Source organism: Diadema antillarum, unplaced genomic scaffold (assembly GCF_040938485.1).
Source record: "Diadema antillarum isolate AM-2024a unplaced genomic scaffold, OU_Dant_1.0 scf00000151, whole genome shotgun sequence".
Classification (NCBI taxonomy): Eukaryota; Metazoa; Echinodermata; class Echinoidea; order Diadematoida; family Diadematidae; genus Diadema; species Diadema antillarum.
This window is the reverse complement of record NW_027271040.1, coordinates 514,841-536,442: the sequence shown is the minus strand read 5'-3', so window position 1 is coordinate 536,442 and position 21,602 is coordinate 514,841. Positions and strand designations below refer to the sequence as shown.

General features: G+C 39.0%; 2 protein-coding genes across 4 annotated transcripts; one reads left to right on the top strand and one right to left on the bottom strand.

The window, feature by feature from the left end:
- Window positions 1–503: 503 nt before the first annotated feature.
- Window positions 504–9,821, bottom strand: LOC139721858 (small ribosomal subunit protein uS2m-like). The gene is made up of 3 exons (XM_071633179.1): window positions 9,729–9,821; window positions 2,409–2,522; window positions 504–1,287 (listed from the first exon to the last, which is right to left on the bottom strand). The coding sequence occupies exons 1-3, from the start codon at window positions 9,787–9,789 to the stop codon at window positions 632–634; spliced, it is 831 nt and encodes a 276-aa protein (XP_071489280.1). The 5' UTR covers window positions 9,790–9,821; the 3' UTR covers window positions 504–631.
- Window positions 9,822–9,968: 147 nt separating this feature from the next.
- Window positions 9,969–15,281, top strand: LOC139721857 (inosine-uridine preferring nucleoside hydrolase-like). Of its 3 annotated transcripts, none has more exons than XM_071633176.1 (5): window positions 9,969–10,108; window positions 11,298–11,542; window positions 12,045–12,339; window positions 13,289–13,425; window positions 14,940–15,281. In XM_071633176.1, the coding sequence occupies exons 2-5, from the start codon at window positions 11,357–11,359 to the stop codon at window positions 15,279–15,281; spliced, it is 960 nt and encodes a 319-aa protein (XP_071489277.1). In that variant the 5' UTR covers window positions 9,969–10,108; window positions 11,298–11,356. The 3 variants fall into 3 exon arrangements, with proteins under 3 accessions (XP_071489277.1, XP_071489276.1, XP_071489279.1); XM_071633175.1 differs by lacking the exon at window positions 9,969–10,108 and adding an exon at window positions 10,360–10,462; XM_071633178.1 differs by lacking the exon at window positions 9,969–10,108 and adding an exon at window positions 10,378–10,486.
- The last annotated feature ends 6,321 nt before the right edge of the window (window positions 15,282–21,602 follow it).

Below are 21,602 nucleotides of genomic sequence, written 5' to 3'. Positions count from 1 at the left end.
AGGTGCAAAGCCACGAAAAAAAGATGATTTCTTACATTTTGCTGCCACTCACAACTATGCATCTGGGCCTTGTCTTTTTCCTTCAGGTTTTCTCTTTTACTTCTTTATGTTTCATACAATGATGTGCAACTTTCTCATAGAAGTGGTTCAAGATTTCATGATAGATAACAGAAGGACTGCGTCTCTCAGGTTATGGGCTGGGATGATTGTAAGTCTATTTCTAAAACAGAAGATCTAAGCTGTCAAACAAGATGTCACTTTGCTTCTTTTTTTAAAAAGATAATTATAATATTCCAGCATTGAGTGCCCCATCTTTAGAGTGGCAAAATGTGCTGTGGTGGATGGCTAGTTTAGGTGTTTTGTTTATTTTATCATTTTGCTTCTGCATTTACAGATAATGAATGGCTTTTCATGTTGAGAAGCAACCATCAGGTGTTGCACGCACGAGGCAAGAAGTCCATATATTGGTCTTGGTAGTTGCTCCACACTAAATACCACTCAGGACTGTGCACCATCTTTTTTGACACTTTGTCACTTTTCCACAGTTCTCAAGCACACTCTTAAATAGATTCAGTTTGCAACCCTTGTCTTTAAAGTAAAGTCAATCAGTCTTTGAAGACAGGAGGGACCATCATACTGGGGATGACTCCTGCTCTTTCTTTTGCTTGCCCAGTAAGACAGCTTCCTTGAACAACCTGATATAGAGCTCCATGGCACTAGGTGTGTCGTCATTCCCAGGTACGGGGTACGTGATCAGGTTCGGGTTGCAGTTGGAGTCCACGACGGCCACAGTGGGGATGTTCATTTTGGCTGCGTCCACCACAGCCTGATGCTGGGCGAGGACATCGTTGAGGGTGTTGAAGAAAACAAGGAGGTCTGGGAGACGTGTACCCGGCCCCATCTGGATTTGGGCGTTGGTGAAGCACCCTTTCTGCCAGCGGCGCGTATGGGCGTACTCGCCGCATTGCCGAGCCATCTCCTCCACGTCGTGTGCGAACTGCGGCGTGCGGCTCACGAAGAGAATGATGCCGCTGCGGTGAGCCATGTGCGCAGTGAAGTTGAGGGCGCTGCGCAGGAGGGGCACCGTCTGGTCCAGGTCAATGATGCACTGCTCACGCCGCGTCCCCATCAGGTACTTCTTCATGCGGGGGTCCAGCAGGCCTTCCTTGTGCCCGAGGTGGACCCGGGCCTCAAACAGGTCCCTCCTGGTGAAGAGACTCTGGAGTCCAAAGAAGTCTTCATGCTGCAGGGATTCATCCCTTGTGTCGGACTTTGTCTCAACTGCAACTGAAAAAGTCAATAAACATAATACATGTATTTATATTCAAAGTCACATGCACCTACAATAAATTGTATTTTTTCTTACTACATTTGATATGCAGCATTGTTAACCAAATACATTGTACATGCACACGAAAGAGATTACTATGTGTCATTACATCAAGGATTCACAATTTCTTTGTTCATTGAGAGAAGCGATGTCCAAGGATTTTATAGAATTTACCTGATTTTTTTTTTTAATAATTGGAAGTTGATTCACTCAACATATCTGCTCTAAATTTAAGTCAAATTATAGCAATCACATGGTATTTTCTTATTTAGCACTCATACATGTAAGTCATTCAAAATTGCAATTCCCCTTCATCTTCAGGTGACTTGAAGCCAATTTCATAGCATATTGATTATTAAAGAAAATCACTCAGAAACCATCAAAGGTGCTTCAATAATTAATACTTTGATCAACACAATAAAAGCTTCTTCATGACTTATTGCCTGTGAGTGTGTGAACACTCTAGTCTAGTTTAAAAATCTAGTTAAAAAAAAATCACAGAAACCCTGATCAACAATTTTCTTTCACTCTTTAGTGCAGGTACACATGTAAAACCACTTCATTTACAATCTAGAATCTTCTTTTTGATTCCATTGCCCCCCCCCCCCCCCAACAAAAAAGGAAAGTACAAAAATGGTGTACATGAGTCACATGCATTTAAATGTTCGCTTACCCTATGACACACGATAGATTCAAATGAAAGTTACCATTCTATAATTCATTTTCTATGATTTTACACTTCCTGCTTCTATTGTCATACACAACATTTCACTGAGAAGAGAGTACAAGCAATGAATTTAATGTGCAAGTAATTTGACAACTGGCTTTACAATAAAACAGCCCCAATAAGTTCAGCCAGAATTTGTATCCTATTAATCAAAAAGAATACATGTAGAATCAAGAAGTACACAGAACAACATCTCCAATCTACATATCAGTTAAAGTTTCTGTGAAGTAACTGAAGGAAGTCCACAATAAACATTCTTAATATCTAACGGTTGTTAGGTATGCTCAACTGAATCTTTCATTCTGTGGTCTTTCATCGTGCAGTTTGAAGCTTCTTTACACTCATACCAACCTTCTGCCTCAATTCCATGGTTGAACTCCTTTGGCTGTGCCTGAGAACAGAGACCAGCTCTCATGAAGGTACCCAGCAGATCATTCTTTTTCAAGCTTTGGTGACAAAGGACACCTGAAATAAAGAAATTACATATTTTATAAGATAAAATTTACAAACAATTCAATTCAATAGTGGTCAATTCAATAATGGTTTTATTTCGATCGCATTGCAGTCAGAGACTGAATTGCACGATGTTACAAAAGTATAACACATACACAATATAGATAAAATAATGATAAAATTATACAAAGAGCATTTCCATTATGAACAAATATTATATTCAGTCGGATATAGACTCGAGAGGAAGTGAGGAAGGGAAGAAAGACAGACGGAGGTTCAGATAGGGATTATGGAGGCAGAAATGAGGGTGGGAGAAAAAGAAAGCGGGAGTCCGCGTAAGAAAAAAAAAACATAAACATCATCAGTTAAGATACATTTATAAGTTCAATCATTTGTATGCAACTGTTCATTACTTCAAAATGCTGGAGCATTAAAAAAAAAAAAAAAAAAAAAAAAAAAAAAAATTTTAACAATTCCATAAAATGAATCATATCATAATAAAGATATAAACAGTCCGCGGAAGAAAAATGGAATTGATGAAATTATCAAATGTACAAAGACTAGAACAATTAACAGAATTACAAATATACATATTTTCATAAAATAAATCAAATTCCTCTATAAAATTTACACTCTTTCATATCAAATAAAATATTTCGCATTATCTCGAAATCATCGTCAAAAAAAACAAACAAAAAAAAAAAACATTGGAACCCATAAGCCCAATCGAAACAGTAACCGTAACGGAGGGATAACTATGCAGGGGAGAAAGAAGGTGAGAAGAAGAGGAGTGTTACATAGTCTAGTGAAGAGTAAGAGGAATCAATGTAACCAAAAACTATAGCGGATGCGAGGGAAGATATGAGAGACTTAAAAAAAATAAAAAATTACCCCGAAAACAGAAACATAGCAGTCTGCCTTGTAAACATTCACATAATACTAACATGAGTTTCAAACATCGGTATTGACATAGGGGAAAAACAACAACAACAACAACGGACCGTGCATATCTGGAATTTAAAAAAAAAAAAAAAAAAATACCACGTATACACACATATGCATTACATATTTAAACGGACGTATTGCTCAAAAGACATTGATAAACCTCAAATGAGAGCAAATTGCAAAAGTTTGGGAGGTTAAGTACAATGTACAATAAGTACAAGTATTTGTCACAAAAGAAAAGAAGGAGAGAGAGAGAGAGAGTGAAGAAAAAGAAATAACAGCTTGATCATAGACGATTCCATGTTGGAAGCGTACGTAAACACAATGCAATAGAGCACAATACAATACAATGCAAAGCTTAGAAAATGAATATTGCACATTTTGCATCCAGAAAGAAAGAAAAAAAAATACATAAAGAGAGTGTGACCAATAAACCATTGGGATTGTTATGCTAAAGCTTAACAGTGAATTGTATAACCGGACCATGTAGGGAGGAAGGGAGAAGAAGGAGAGGGAAGAGAAGAGAAGAGAAGAGAAGAGAAAGAAACAAACAAGACGGCCACTTGGCACACACACAAAGAAGCGAATTGTTGAAATCCATACTATATTAAGTATATATATATATTGAACATCTGCTTTTTAGAATAAATAAACAAACATAAGCAAGGTCGTAGTATTAAGACCAAACAATGAATATAATGGAGCTTTACTGAGAGTTGTATAGCCGAACCAGGTATGGAATAGGACTTTGCTTCATTCTATTGGTTTTGCATTGTATCTCTTGAAAACTACGAGTGTGTCGTAACTGACGTTCAGTTTGACGAGTTGGTGGGATAAGGTCTCTGAATTGCTGAGCGTTTCTCATAGACTTTTTGAAAAAGGACAAACAAATCAGCTTTCTCCTTTCTTCCAAGTATTGAAGTTCATGCGCGAGCAGTATTTGGTCGTAGGTTGTGTAATCTCTTCCAAAGATAATACGAAGAGCGCGTTTCTGGATCCGCTCCAGTGTCGCGATTTGCTCTTTGTTAATGGCACCACTCCAGACGGGAACTCCGTATTCTAATATAGGCCTGATGTAACCTTGGAATATCGCGATCATATCGGGGATTGGAAGATGATGGCGCTTCAATAGGCGTAACATGTAAAGCTTTCTGTTGGCACGTTTAACAAGGTCTGCAATGTGAGAGTCCCACTTAAGATCTTTTTGTATGGTGATACCGAGAAGTTTCACTGTGTCTACACAGTCAATGACACAGTTTTGAAGTCGAATAGGAACAATTGTCGGGGGGTCACGCATGAAAGAGATTTCCATCCTAGTACATTTGACAGGGTTGAGTTTCATTCCATTCATTTGAGACCATTCAGAGAACTGAGTAACCGTCAGTTGCATGTTGGATAGTTGATTTTGGGAGCGGCATTCAACGAGAGACACATCATCAACATACTTATACGCTTGAATACCGGGAGGGGGTTGGTAGTCATTGATCATTGCGAGGAAAATAATGGGACCTAATCGAGTACCTTGGGGGACACCTGCATGTATACTTGACCAGTCGGAGAGTGTGCTTTTGTAACGTACACATTGTTGACGTGAGGACAAAAAATCTGCGATCCATGGAATCACAGAAGGGCGAACTCCTAGTTTGATGAGTTTAGTTATCGCTACAGAATGGTCGATTCGGTCGAAGGCTTTTGTAAAATCAGTCAGAACCAGCGTGGAAGACGATTTCGACTTCTCTGCATTCACGTACATGTGGTGCAAGATGTTAATGATGCAATGTGATGTAGACAAAAACTTCCGGTTCCCGAATTGATGTGGATCTAGTTTTGGCAGCATGTCGTTGAAAGTCCACTTGGATACAAAGCCTTCAGCGACCTTTGCAAAATGATCAGTAAGCGAGACGGGGCGTAGTTTGTCAAGCCTAGGTGGGGATGCTTTTGGGATCGGGATTACGATAGCACGTTTCCACATATCCGGAACGACACATTGTTGTAGTGAAGAGTTAATGATATGTGCGAGTGGAGTGGCTAATTCGAATGAATATTCACGTATGATCCGTGCTGAAATCTCATCCGGTCCGCATGCTGTTTTTAGTTTGACTTTTTGTAGGGCTTTCTGAATTTCCCATGGGTAAATTGTTGGGCAAGGGCATGGGGGAGGGAGAAAGGCAGGAAGAAGAGCCAAATCTAATGGAGGTAAATCCTCTGAAATCGCGACGAAATATTCATTTATCGCGTCGGCAGTCGCCTTGAAATCAGAGGGCTCTATTCCGTCGATCACAAAGGGAGGAGGTTCACTTCTACTGCCAGTTAAGACACGGATTTCACGGTACCATGCGGTTGGATTTTCTCGTTTTAAGCGCTGTATTCGAGAAGAGTAGTATTCTTTCTTTGCTTTCCTGATTTCATCTTTGACACGGTTTCGGAGACATTTCCATTCAGTAGACCGCTTGTTATGGAACGCCACCTGACGACGTTTAATAAGTAACTTAATTTCGGCGGACATCCAGGGCTTGTCACGAGAGTGCAATTTTGCATGGCGTTTCGGGAAGTGTAGATCTATAGCGTCGCGAAGAGACTGGTAGAACGATTCGCACTGGGCGTTGACGCTGTTGGCCGTTGTAACTTCTGACCAATCATGAGAGCTTATCCACCTGCCGAACGAGCGTTTGGCGCTGTCGGGCATAGGGCGGTTCACGCGAAGACTGGATATGTTGCTTATCTTTTGCCATGGGGAGTGAGGTTGCCAAAGTATTGTCGCGTGGTCAGATGTTCCAATCGGAGACAAGATTTGAACATTGCAGTAATATTGGCTCACGTTGCTGATAATTTTGTCCAATATGCGGTCACCTCTGGTAGGTTGATTAACCACTTGAATGAATCGGTTATCTGTCAAAAGAAGTCGCACGTCTAGCTGGTTGAAATCGCCTGATAGAATGAAAGCAGCATCAGGATGGGATGTCGACAGCGTGTCGATACTGGTTAGAAGGTGTTCAATCAGTCTGTTCGCTGTCGTTGTGTCAGGCTGTGCGTAGTAAATAACAGCGCAGAATATACAAGAAACGTCCCGGGGTAAACGAGTAGGGCGAAGACGAATCCAGGTTACCTCTAAGTCATCAGGCACAACTATGTCACTTGGATAAGAAGGGTACAGGTCATGTTTCACGTAAAAGGCAACCCCTCCTCCGACACGATTCACTCTTGATTTAACAAACACAGAGTAGCCATGAATCGACACTAGTTCAGTGGGTAAATCATGCCGAAACCAAGTTTCAGTGACTGCACAGAGATCGATGTTGTGTTCGAGAATGGTGGACTCGAGTTCGTCAAATTTGTTAGGTAGTGAACGTGCATTGAGTAGTAGGAAAGACGGTAACGATAACTTACAATGATCACCACTGCTTGAAAGACGAGACGAATGGACTCGAATTAGGTTATGTGCATTCAAGGTTCTGTTCGAAACGTCTCTTTTCTGCCTGTAGACTTCATTGACCGTTGGTATATGGTTGCGAAAATGCTTGCTTTTCCTTCTCCCTGCACGAGTACCTCGATGAGTTGGTAATTTCTTTCTGATGCCAAGTTCTTTGATGGTGTTCCAGGTTTTCTCGGAGAGGTACGGGTTAGGAAAATGTGCCAAGCTATACAGTTTGGTCGAGTTGTATGTAAATCCATTACTCGCAGGTAATTCATCGTGAAGATGTGAGGTACACGGAGCTCGATACACGGGCCCAGGGTTCGATTTGATATCACCACAGCATATCAAAGGAATGTTGAATGTGGCACATGAGTTCGCATAATATCTTACCGGGGCGTTGAAGTATCTTTTCGGAGCGTAACAGTTAGCTGTTTTTGCACGGAAGGACGGATAGAGCGAATGGTCATCATGGCGGACACAAGCAGTACATTCGCATTCGCTTACCAGGAGTATCGTGTAGACAAGAATCAATGCCTTGAAGAAACCCATCGGTGCGGTTCGTTCATTGTCACGATCTTTAGAAGAGGGTTGAGTTCTTTTGCTTCTTTAGAAAAGGGCTGATAATCCAATGCCCGATGTTGTATAACACGTAAAGCGAACAAGCGTGTAGAGACAGATGGCAAATCAACTTGAGCTTGGAGGTAGCGAGAGCAAGTGTTTGAAGAAACGTTAATTCAAAGAAAAAGCGACTCCAAAGTGCCACGAATAAGATCCAAGGAGGTCACGATGCATTAACGAACACATTGATACTTGATTCAAGTAGGTTGACACAAGAATATTGTCGATATGAAGTGATTTTGGGAGACAAAGTTCGTAAGACGGCTGCCTGTCAGGCGCGCGCCCTCTGGTCTTGACTTGACATAGGCCCTACCGTACCAGTAACATCATCAATCATAAAATTAAAAGCTAAATTAAAAGCTAATTTTAGTTTGCATTCTGTTGCAGCCAATATCACTGCTTTGAGAGCTGAGTCTATATTATATAGGAAGCTTCAAAATATGACTATCCTGTTCTAATTCTGACTTGAATGGAATTTCTGTCTTTCTACATTAGAAACTAGTTTATACCGCCGTACTTGTATGCAGCTGCTGTCATGAAGCGACAGCGGCTGCACGTCTACCCTCTTGTAGACGTTGTCATTATCAGCGGTGGGTGTACGTTTCCTTCATGAATATCTTTATTTATTGTAGAAAACTAAAATATAAGGAATCTCCATAGTCTATGATATTCATTCAATAATCGGTATGCGATTTAAAAAAAAAAATTACGTCAAAAACCCACCAAAATCTGTGATTAAAATCAGGTCTGTAAGCGTCCGTATTGCTGCACTCCTCATCTTCTGCGTGTTATTTGAATGGCAATCACTCTCGTATACTACAACGTAGCGAGTCAGAAAAGTTCATATGACCTAGTCAGGGCAGAAGTGATGACCTTGTCAGATCGAAGTGACGCAGCAAAGGTCAGATCATGAGAGCAGCACGCGCGGAAATACATGTACGTAGCAGACGACAAGCTTTACGTAACACACAAAACGCACGGGTGTACGTAAAATGTTACCACGGTTCTTCCGGTTGAGTGTTCATGGTAGTTCTTTGATTTTGTGAATCATCGCACAATCTACTCCGAAAAATTCAACAATAAGGTCTGGATACCAATGTAGTGGAATTTGGTTTTGGGGGATGGTTGGCTTTGACTTCTCTCCTATTGACTGTACCTAATGACCTTAACCAGACCCGTACTGCGACTTTAACCTGACTAGGGGGTCACCTGACTGACACATTCAACTCTATCAGGTGACAATTGACCCCCCACAGAGATGCCAAGTTCGAAAGACTTTTATGAATGAGATTTTCATGACTCGGCATCTCGGCGCTTGCGCGCATGCGCGCGCTAACGAGGGGGGTGTCCCCCCTCCCATGGTAGGGAGCTTATTTAAATCATTAGCTCTTAATGATGCGATCTGATGCATACTTAAGTGACTATTTTTTTACTAATTTTGAAAGACAAAGGGGAAATATACCTTCAATTGCAACTATCACTTTAATCCTTTGATCTATGCTCCTTATTTTTGGCCCAAATTGCAGACTTCACCCAATGCGTGAGAAAAATGGGTGCCATGCGTGAGATCGTGAGACAGACCCTAAATGCTTGAGTCTCACGCAGAATGCGTGAGACTTGGTAGCTCTGCCCCCATGACCTTGTCCTTGATGACTTGGACTGGTACTTCACGGACGGAAACTTCTCAAAACCCCCTGGAAGATCCCGTGAAATTAGGCGCATCAGGCCGATGGCGTAGTCGGTAAGTATTTTACATTTTGAAGTGGACATAACTCCCACTTAACCAACAAAACACCAAATTCAACTCAACCATCATTCAGCAAAATACGATGTAGAATCTAGTAGTAGTAGGTGATCCGGTGAGTGGTAAAAATCATCTTACTGTTAAAATCAAACAAAATAAAAGACATTTTATGTGATTTTACCGTCAAAAGCGACGATCGTTTACAACGTGAATTAAACACTAACGTTTAGTATATGTCAGAATGCTGTGCGAAGCACAGCGGTCTGGTCAGGCTAATACCGCCGTAGCCGGATAGCCCAGTCTGGACGTCTAACGTTAACTAGTCTAGTTATAATGATGTGTAGTATTTGCCAGCAAAATTATAAGTTACTGGGACTAAAGCTACACTTGTACAATTGAGGATAACGTGTGTGACATTGTTGGAAATCGATGTAATTTCCTCCTTCTTCTCACATTATACGATTATCAGCAGTCAAAGCGTGCAATGTATTCCTACCTGCATTACAGGTTAAAAAGTGCTTGAAAAATGACAGCCGTCTTGGTATCGCCATTTGCATTTCCACAGTGTCTTCGACTTCGGTCTTTTCAGTTTAGGATCTCGACGCTATGATTATGCAACCGCGCTGCGACCACGCGTGCCACTGAAACAGGTGTAACTGCCCCCGCTCCGCTAGTAGTGGCGGATACTGGTGTACCAAACGTACAAGGTACGTACGTTATAGTTAAACCACTCGTACTGAAAGCTGGATTGGTTGAGGAGGAGCAGTCATCCTGAGGTGGACTGGACCATCTTCTAACGCGAAAAAGAAGGCATCACCGATCACCGATCCGCTCTTCTGTGGCCCGTTGCATAAAACTTACCACTGAATTTCAATGGTAACTACCGTCAAAATCAGGCGTCACAGCCAATCAGCATCAAGGATTATAAAATTTACCGCTAATTTGAAGACTTACCGCTAGAAAGGAGCGGTAAGTTCAGCGGTAAGGGTCCCACAGCTGCAGTTTTAATATACAGTAAACACTACCCGGATGTATTGTAACAGAGAGCGTAGTCTTACTTACAAAGATTGTTCAAAGTAATTTGACAAATGTTCAACTCCAGGCTTCTTTTCCTTTCATCATCGGCTTCCTCTGTGTACCGGATACTTCGAAGTGTGTCTTCAGCTGTTTGTACAGGGGAGATATTGCAACCGCTAACGTCTCATAGTCCGAGAAGTTCCCCATTTCGAGGTGCAGTACCACAAACCTTATCCAGTAAGCGGGGGGGGGGGGGGGGGGGGGGGAGGGGTTGAGTTCTGTAAAAGTGGATAGAACTATTTTCGCGCGACTAATTTTTCGCGCTTGGTCAGGTCAGAAGAGTTTCGCATGTTTTTAATTCTGCGGAATCAAGACATCATGCACAAGAACATGTGGCAAGCAAAAATATTTGCGTGAGGCACTTTTATTTTCGCACTAGTTTCTGGTTGCGCGAAATGCGCAAAAATTTCAACACCGCGAAAATGTCCACTTTTACAGTAGATTCTGCTACTAGTGGTAGTGGTAGCCCAGTGTGGTTTCTATACATCATATATATTCATGATATTGTAAATTGATACAACCGCCACAATGTATTAGATATTTGCAAGAGTTGGTGATATAGATCTGTGTTTGACTCGACTGTTATGATTTTACTAGCATCTGATTTGAGAGTGACATAGTGTAGTTTAAAGTAGTATGATGTTGAAATTCTTGAATTTCTCTACATTTTTTTGTATCTGAACCTAGATCACTTTATATCATGAACATCATTTGGCATCAAATGACCTGTGACATCATTTATTAACTTGTAGTATTGTAAACATTTTAGCAGCAGAACGTGGTTGATATTAAGTACAGTAAACGACTTAATATGAGTCTGTCATTGGAGAAAACATTCTGTCTCCATCCATGTAACATTACAGATGTATAATCTGCAGCCATTATCTGCTTTAAAATGCTAACAAATTGTCACCTACGCTGTATATGATATGAATTTTAAACCTTGTGTGTTTGGGTAGAATATGATCTCAGCTTGTTTTCATTGCAGAAAGGCCTTCAATCCCTGCGCAAATCTTCAAGAAGTATACCCACCAGCAGAGCTCGATCATGGCAGAGAAAGTTACCATGGTGATAGACTGCGACCCTGGTATAGACGATGCGGTAGCCATCATGATGGCGCTGGGTCAACCCAACGTCAATCTGATCGGGGTCACATGTGTCACTGGGAATGTCGAAGTCGACAAAGTCACCATCAACGCCCTACGCGTGCTGGAGAAGTTCAGTAAACTAGATGTGAGTATATTAGCCCGACCAGACGCTGTTACGCTATGCGTACCATGTACAGCGACTGGGCTGTGTATAGTTATGAGTATATATGAACAACAAATGATGGTGATGATCGATAAATTTTGCTGCAGTATTATAAACAAGGATAAAGGATTTATAGGATGATGATATTAAATGAACACAATGATGAGAATGATTATGGTTAATTTTAACTCAATTCACTTGTTCGCAATTTTATAAACAGTAACACTACATATGTTAACCATAATAGGGCCTGTACAAAAAGAAATAGCCTCGCATCACGGCTGTTGCTTTAATTTTCCAATTTATGTGAAATGAATGAAAGTACAATGTAGGGCCTGCTGTAATTCAAATGATCATACCTTACTATGAAACAAGGGTATGTGTAGATGCAATAGAAATTGAAATGGAATGCAACAAATATGATGTATGATTCTACAGAATTTGAATGATTACCCAAATTCTTTGAATCAATGTCCAATCCTAGATTCCTGTGTTCAGGGGTGCTTCCCAGTATATCATCACTGACCCCAAGGAAGCCAAGCATGTTCATGGAACGGACGGACTGGGCGACATTCCTAACCCAGGCCCCATGCCCAGCCGGGACCTTGTCCAATCAGAGCACGCTGTGCAGGCCCTGATTCGGATGGCCAATGAGAAGCCAGGGCAGATCACGCTAGTGGCCATTGGACCGCTGACCAACTTGGCCTTGGCCATTAGACTTGACCCTACCTTCACAAGCAAGTTGAAGGAGTTGGTCATCATGGGCGGAAATATTGAGGGTATGTCGTTCACTTTTCATCGTCTTGCAAATACTGACTTGTGAGCAGATTAAAAGTGATACAGTTTTAGGTTAGTTGATCTGAAGTCAGTTTTATTACAAATTTAGCTTGGCAAGTGTATAATTGTAAGATGCGTGTATCTTAATTGATGCCAACTGCATTGTGAACATATGTGATCACTAAACTCTATAGAACAATGAGAAACAGGAACTTGGGTAGTTGCTGACTATTTACAAGTCTTCCCACATTTATTTCCCCACACTCACATATTTGAAATTGCTTTACTAGAATAAGATTAATTTTACTCTTAAATTGTTAACTTATAAATTCTGTTTGTTGAGCAAAATGACATAGGAGGTAGATAGGCTTTATGAATTTGACATTTATTTGAATTGATTGATTAGTACAGTGCAGCAGATTGGCATTAAACTAAAGAGATCTTGCAGTGCAATAGCTAGTAGAGTATGCATAGTTTCTGTATTCAACAAATGAACAATAATATACAGTATAAAGTAAAATGAAGGAGCTCTGATGATTGAATGCTGATAGCACTCTTGCAGCTTAAAAAATTTCAAAATGTAATGCTCATGAAGAGTGTAACAGTGATAATGATGTTTGTTGAATGATGATCGTAGTGATGATTATGATGCAGATGACATGATCATGATTACTCAATTTACTGTAATTCACAGAACTACAAAATCATGATTTTTTATGATATTGATAGCATCTATTAGAAATATTGACTACCGTGATATAATTAATAAGATTAAGTTATAGTGATTGTGATGCACTGATGATATTATTCAATTTATCATCATTCATGGTTATAAAATCATCATGATTTTAATGATATTGATCCTATATCATTTATAGAAATTTTGACAAACAGATATGATGAGATTAGATATGACAATAATAATCATCATCATCACGGCTGTCTTTACAGCCAGAGGAACAGGTTTCTGGACCGCCGAGTTCAACTTTGGGACCGACCCCGAAGCAGCACACATTGTCCTCACGGATACCCAGTGTCCTACGCTCGTTGTTCCCCTGGAAACCTGCATATCTCATAGCATTGACTTTGTAAGTACAGGCCAGGATTAACAATTAATCTTTACAGCATTCTGGCTGTGATGAATATGCTTTCATCCCAAGATGGTATAAGTAGGGTCCCAAGCAACTTGCTATATTGAGGTTCCTTGTGCCTAGATAAGGTCAGGTTAATATTCCCTAGAAGAGCTAGGTCAATTGCTCTTTCATTGTCCTAGAAAATTGATTTTAGTTGATTTTGTCAGTGCATTGCTGTTCTTTATGTAGTTTTTCTAATTTGGCAATACAATTTCTTGAAGAGTTCCCACCAAGAGATGGTGGCAAATGGAAATAACCAAAACTTTTAGAAGTCAGATCTTTGAAAGGGATTGTCAGATTTACCTCATGCTGAGTTTTTCACACTGCTTTTTAACCCTTTCCTTCCGCAATTCTTTGAGTGCCCTAGATGCCCCAAAACGAGATTCTTTTTGCTCTTCTACAGAGAACGGACAGGTTGGTAATCCACCTGTGCAAAAGCAGTCAAGCGGTACATTATATCCCCTTTCCATGGTCAACTACATGTGCTGTCGAACAATGGAAATATTGATCGGGTGCAATGTATAAATAGAGCATGCCCTGATGGGCTCATAGACTCTTGTTCTACACAAAACCAGGCACTTGAATGGGATGACTGGGGTCAGCAAACACAGAAATCTACTCGAGCTCAGCTTTCATCACTGTGTATATGTTCATATGAGTTTGATATCAAAGCAGGCGCTAACTAAATCAGAAAAAAAAAGGTAAAAAGGCTGTGATATACAATGTACTCATTTTTCAAACAGAAAGAGAACATATTGGGATAGAATGAACTCTTATCGTTTTATCAAACCCATTTTTCTGGGCATTACAACACAAAGAAACATAAATTTAGGCCACAAAAGTAGGCTCTCTTGTCTTCATCTTGGGAACCTGGTACAATGTATACCAGGTTCCCGTAACGAACAGGTTAAAGTCAGGAGATTTTTTATATTTATGTTTGTCATTGTGTGATTTTATAGATACTTTTGGCATACTTTGTAATGATTTTTATAGCTCTTTGTAATTCTGGAAATATTAAAAAAGCAAATTTAGTGGGTGCACCCCTCTTGGATCTGTCACTAGAGCTCATGAAATATTTGCTCTAGTTGACTAGTCTTGGAACAGACACATTGCACACTGCAAGTGACCATGTTTGAAGTCACGCTCTGAGAGGAAATTACCTTCACTACATGTTTGTCTGTTTTACATGCTGACAATTATCAAATTGACAGTCAACCCCACAAATGTGGAAAATGAGTGAGGCGGTTATGAACCTATTAAAAAATTCCCACCTTTTATATTCATGGCCAGATGTGTTAAATCCTCTGTACATGCGGAAGTCGAATATCACCAAACTTGATGCATTTTTTTTTCTTAGTCCTGTCAAGATCTGCTGATGTGGAGTTGACTGTAAATATCAATTTTCTCATTTTATTATTACTATACAAACTGATTTTTTAATGTTTTTTTTTTTCTACCCTTTATTCAAGCAATGGTTCTACGACCTGGCTTCCAGCAAGTCGCCTCGGGGCCAGTTCATGCACGCCATCACCAAGGCCCATGTGAAGAATTCCAAAGAATGCTACAAGCGGCCTGCCTTCATGGTGGCCGACGCATGCGCCATGCTGGCGGCGGTTTGCCGTGGCTCCGTGCAGGAGTCCACCCACACAGTCTGCAAGGTGGAGCTGGTAGGCAAGTACACCCGGGGCCAGATGGTCACCAACAAAGTCAACACCCCTTGGATTCCCGACCTGGAAGGCGCGGAGAGGGAGGTCGTGACCAAATTGAACATGGACACCATGTACAAGCTGCTCAATGATGCTGTTGCGTGACATCACCATTGAGAAGTAATATTCGTAGGTCGTATTCTGTATTTTGAAGGTCCTTGCAGTCAATAGAAATGTCGAAGCTCTCTTTGGCACAGCATCGTTCCTGGCAATGTCATGGTATTTCCTCAGCATTGTTGACCAGCTTGACCGGATAAGATGCATTTTGTGTGTTTTTGATTCTAAAGAATCAAAATATAATGTTACTAGTATTACATTATTAAGCAAACAAATGACTTAATTATGATAATTGATTATATGACTTAATTCTTATTATATCTTATGCAGATTCATTTCATGCCATGTCAATGTGTGTTGCCACACATGAGGTTACTTGATTTTGCCTTAGATGTTATTTTACTTAATGGACATTTGAAGGAAAGCCAAAACATCATTATGAAGTGGGGAGGTAGCTCTGTCAAGTTTTATATAACCCTATTCCCACCAGGGGAGGGGGGCCATTTTGGGCCCCCCCCCCCTCGACATTTCGCGTGATTATTCCGCAACACGTGATGCTCTCGCCGCAACATTTAATGACTTTTTTCTTTTAAGTATCGCGCAACTTATGAGACCAAATTTGTTGCTCCCAGGCATACCGTTTTGAAGCCACGCCCCTTTGAAAAAAAAATTGTCGACCCAAAAATTGCTCAAAACGTGATTTTGTGTACAAATCCAATGTAAATTGTGTTTTTGCAATTAATTCATATAAAAACAAATATTTTTACTTTCAATGGCTGATAATGATTTATTTTAGCCTGATTATGCTGTAAAAAAGTTATGCGACAAATATTGACAAAAAAGCAACAAAAACAAAAAGTAAAAAAACAAAGAAATACATGAGAAATTCAATAAACAATAAAATACATAAGAAATAATTATGAAGCCGAATTTTTGCTTCAATATTATTGTTGAGGATATTGAAAAGATTATGTTCACCAAAGATTAGAAGTCTTGGAGCTTTATTTTTCGATTTATAGGCAAAAAATTTATTTTGCATAAATTAGCATAAATCAATTAATATAAAATACATAAATTAAAATTTGAAAAATCTAATTATACAGTCTTGTAGATTACATTGGCCTCTACCTCAGTGCAAATTTTTGCGAGGATCGCGCGATCCACGACCGAGATCAGAAGGGGGGCCAAAAAGCCCCCCCCCCCCCCCCCCCCCCCCCCCCAGTGGTTTCAAGTCCCTCAAAAAACCTGGTGGGATTAGGGTTAAGGGTTACTCCTTTAAAGATATTCATTAAGATCTTTCTTTTAATTTAATGTAGAGTCTTTCATTTTCTTTCTCTTATTTTAAAAGCATTCAACATTTGACTTTTTTTTTTGGGGGGGGGGGGCATCATTTTGTCAATTTGCTTTTGTGTATATTATATTTTGTTGATACACTAGATCCTTGTTATTAAGAGGTAGTTAAACAAAACCCTCTTATACAGAGTAAATTTTGCAGGGCCCAACGATTTATATTTCTTTGTTTTTGTACTACAATGTAGGGAGAATGCTGATACAGGTAGCAAGGTAATTGTCATGACTTTAAAGGGCCTTGTTATAACAAGGTTCCATTGTACTGTATATTTCATCCCCTCCCCCTTCTTTCCATTATGGATATCAGTGTTAGTGTTCAAATTCATGAAATTCTTCTGTCGAGATGTTTTTCAGTGCAACTGATTGACAAATTGCCCTACATCGACATAAATTGTCAATCAGTTGAATAATTATGCAGTACCCACTGCATGCTATAAGGATTAGAACCAACACTTGCTGTCGGGCGAAGCTCGGTGGTCTAGTGGAGATGACGCCTGTCAAGAGATAAGGAGGTTATAGGTTCAAATCCTGCTCAAGTATGTACGCCCATGATTTCTTTTATCATGGCTACTACAGTGGAAACTCGATATATAACGAGATCTGATGTAACAAATACCTGATATAACAAATTTATTTGTCCAGTCCCAGTGAATTCATTTCCTTTGTTTTGTATTGTTTATTGACTGCTGATGTAACAAAGTATCTTATAAAAAGAACAAATTGTCTTGGTCCCAAGGATCTCATTATACCGAGTTTCCACTGTACTAAAACACTGATCAATTCAGTGTTAGTGTTGTGATGATAAACTTCAAGATGACATAAGTTTAAAGGGGCTGTACAGTACTGGTTGAGGTGGGGATTCATGTGTTTTACATTCCTAAGTGAGAAAATGAGAAACCTATTATGAAATATAAAAGAGCATGTAATTTTAAGAAGGATTCAACGTTTATTTGATGAAAATTGGTTTTCAAATGGCTGAGATATCCCAAAAAGTGATAATAATAAAAGACTACATGCCACAACTTTATTAGGATCTCTTTGTTTCACCTTGTTTTTGGATATCTCGGCCACTTCAAAACCGATTTTCATCAAATTAACTTTTGATACCCCTTAGAATTGCATGCTCTTTGACATCTCATAGAGTGGTTTCTGAATATCTCGCAAAATGTTAAAAGCTAAATCCTCACCTCGACCAGAACTGTACACATCCTTTAAGGCTACGTTCTTTCACCTTTTATGGAGCAGTACCTGTACATGTGTATCTTTGCTTGCTGTTGGAGTCACATACAGAATGGTCAATTTATTGTCACTGATAAAATGCTACATTTTGCTCGTAAATCTTTTTATCTTCACATGGTAAAGGCATAATTTGCTGTAAAAGTTAACATATTAGTTATGATTTGCTGGCACTTATGAAATTTTTGCTCATGAAATCAAAGTTTATAATTGGGTGTGTGTCTGTACATAATTTGAATGAGAGAAAACCAAAACCCAAATATAAATGTAGATCGAGTGAAAGCAGCAATAGTTTTTAGTGGAATACATTGGTGTAAGTTTAACGAAAACTGAGCAATTGATTCAAAAGTTGTTGCTTTTTTTATTTTTATTTTGGTGCTATCATTTTTGGATGAAGAATACTCTAATTCATGATGTCATTGTGGACAACAATATAAAGAAAATATAAGAATTTTTTTATTTTTTTCCATGTAAAGTATGCATTCCATTGATTAGTTACTGACATGTTATGGGTAATACTATTTCCCCTGCTTTCTGAAAGAGGTTAGTCATTATGGTAAAAAAGGTACAATATGTCTAAATTCTCTTACATTTTCTCGGTATTGTTGTCTATATAATGACATCATGATAGTAGTCTATTGATCTAGTGATGATGGCACCAAAACTTTAAAACTTTGTTTATGAATTAAGAGGTTCCCCTGTAAAGTTGTATTAGAAATTGAGCACCTTGGCATAGTGGATAGGGCTCAGTGCTGACAATCGGAAGAACCTTAGATCAAATCGTTAATCCTGCTGGGTGTGAGCATCTATGGGCAAGGTTTCAATGTTTCTCTTGATTCAAGAAGGAGGTGATTATTGTTATCTTCTTCAATCTTCTTCAAATCTTTGACATCATGTCATGACCCCCACAGTATCAATGTGTACACTGTGGCAGATCCAGGAATTACATAGGGGGGGGGGGGGGAGGTGGGGGCACAAAAAATATTTCTGGTGCCATTCCAGGTTTCATTAGCTGACAAGCAAAAAAACAAACAAAAAAGCTCCCATGCAATTTTTTTGCCACTTCTTTCTTTTATTTTCCAAAAATTAAAGGAGGCCACGTGACCAGTGCCCCCCGCCCCCCACAATCCTCCACCGGTACATGGACATGTACATGTATTACATTTTCATGTTGTATGGAGTAAAATGTAAAACCAATTACTGGAACATCATTTGTACTCGGTGAAATTTAGCAGAAGATGTATTCTTCAACCTTTCTTTACATGCATGTTTGTATAGGTGGTTGAATGTCTCCTGTAAAGCTATTACATGTACCAAAGCAATAATCTTAACTGCTACTGAAGAACATGTACAATATTTGTACCATCTCCCATACTTATAATACAAGCTGTGTGTCTATGTGTGTATGTTCATTTCTGCTTATTTAGGGCCCCCCCCCCATTTTTCCTATAACTTTAAAATGCAAAAAAAAAAAGAAATCGCAGAAATTTCGTGACTTTTTTCTTTCACATCTTTAGCACATGTTGAGACCCTAAATTGGTGATATGCTTGCCAAGATTTAGCATGTTTTCGTGACCACTGTCACCAAAAATGTCTTGCAAAAATTAATGATTCAATCTTGCAGATTACATGATGGGCAATATGTGTTGAATCTTGGAGATTACATGATGGGCAATATGTGTGTGCCAATTTTCACCATGGTCACGCAATTGACGGGCGAGATCTTGGTGGGGGGCCAAATAACTCCCCCCCCCCCCCCCTTCCGTTCTATACAATTTCAAAATAGCTTGGGCTATGTGCTATGTAGGGTTAAGGTAGACTTCAGTGAAGCTTCTGCATGAACTATCCTGTTCATCCAATTTTACTCCATTTGTTACAGTGTACTTTGGGACTGGATGTTATAATGCATGCAAGAAAAAAAGAAGAGATACATCGGCCCTACTGTGTACACATATTACATGATATGTACAGCTACTCGCTTACTCACAAGATATATATTTGTGTGTGTTATATACATGTATATATAAACATATATACCTTTATATAAACAAAATATGAAAGTTCTGCTTGTGTTTGTAATAAATATCAAAGAAATCAACCAAAAAACAAACAAACAAAAAAACGCCACAGGGGCTGAGAATTTTGCCTTTTTCCAAATTTTTGGCTTCTGCCATATACATGTATTTCATATATGATACAAAATAAAACACGTATTTAGTATAATCATCAAATATGTTCTGAAACCGTTGTTATAAAATCCCATTCAATCCAAAAAGTTCATTCTATTTTATTCCATGAGTTATTACGGTATTTCATGTTATCCTCAATATCTATCCCGTGCATACACCTCAGTTTAAAGGCCTAGTCATTTTTTGTCCTGCCATGTTTGTGTACAGACAATAAAGCTGAAGAGGATCAGGTACTATAGTATCAAAAGCGTCAACAACTCAAAGCTGGTTGACATCCCTTATATTATGTTACGTTTTTGTGTATTTGCGTGTGTGTGTGTGTGTGTGTGTACTATATACATATGTATACAAACATACATAATTGTCTACATAATACACAGTACACACACACACACACACACACATATATGTGTGTGTGTGTGTGTGTGTATATATATATATATATACATGAAATTATGGTTATCAATGTACTCACTATAATGCCGAAATACTCTAGCACTTCTGCTTCCAGAGAAGAAAACTTCAACAAATTTCATTCAGTTTGGAGCACGGGAATGTCATCTATATTTGAACAAGTGAAACCGGTTATATACCGTACCTTAGAGATGCTACCTGCCAAGTTTGCAGAAATTGTCTACATAATACACAATACACACACACACACACACACACACACACACACACACACACACATGTATATATATGTATATATATATATATATATATATATATATATATATATATATATATATGTGTGTGTGTGTGTGTATATATATATATATATATATATATATACATGAAATTATGGTTATCAATGTACTCACTATAATGCCGAAATACTCTAGCACTTCTGCTTCCAGAGAAGAAAACTTCAACAAATTTCATTCAGTTTGGAGCACGGGAATGTCATCTATATTTTTTTTTAATTTTTTTTTATTTGATTTGATTTATTGGTGTCTGTATCATCATTGTACATATACACATTCATGTACAAACATAAATATGATAATATATATAAGTATTTTCTTGTTCATTGCCTGTGTACAATGTACAGCAAAAGTACAACAAAACATACTACAATGAATAATACAGAGGGGCTGCAGCATAAGCGTAGCTTGATTTGCGTGCAGCCCCCGTAGCATAACATAATATTATAATGTACATCGGAAGTAGATTAGGAGGGAGGGATGACTTGCATAGAGATGGATAGTTGAAAGGAGAAAGGGAAGGGAGAGGCTTGTCTGCTTTCACTAAAGGTTTATACAAAATAAAATCACCTGTATCACTGATTAGCAAGACATGACAAAATATTTCTTCAACGAGGTACAGGTGGACAGTTGATACAGGTCATGGTAGGTTACATAATCCTTATTACATAATAGATTAATTGTGTCGATATTTGTACGAAAGAATTTCGTGTATATAACAATGCCACTAGAATTACTGATATTCAGATAACAACATCTTTTTTACAGCCTTCCTAAAAGAATACGTGGACTTTAAACTTCGAATTTCAGAAGGAAGAGAATTCCAAACATCAGGTCCGGTGTGTCTGACAGATTTCAGAGCCATCACTGTTTTGGGATTATACAAG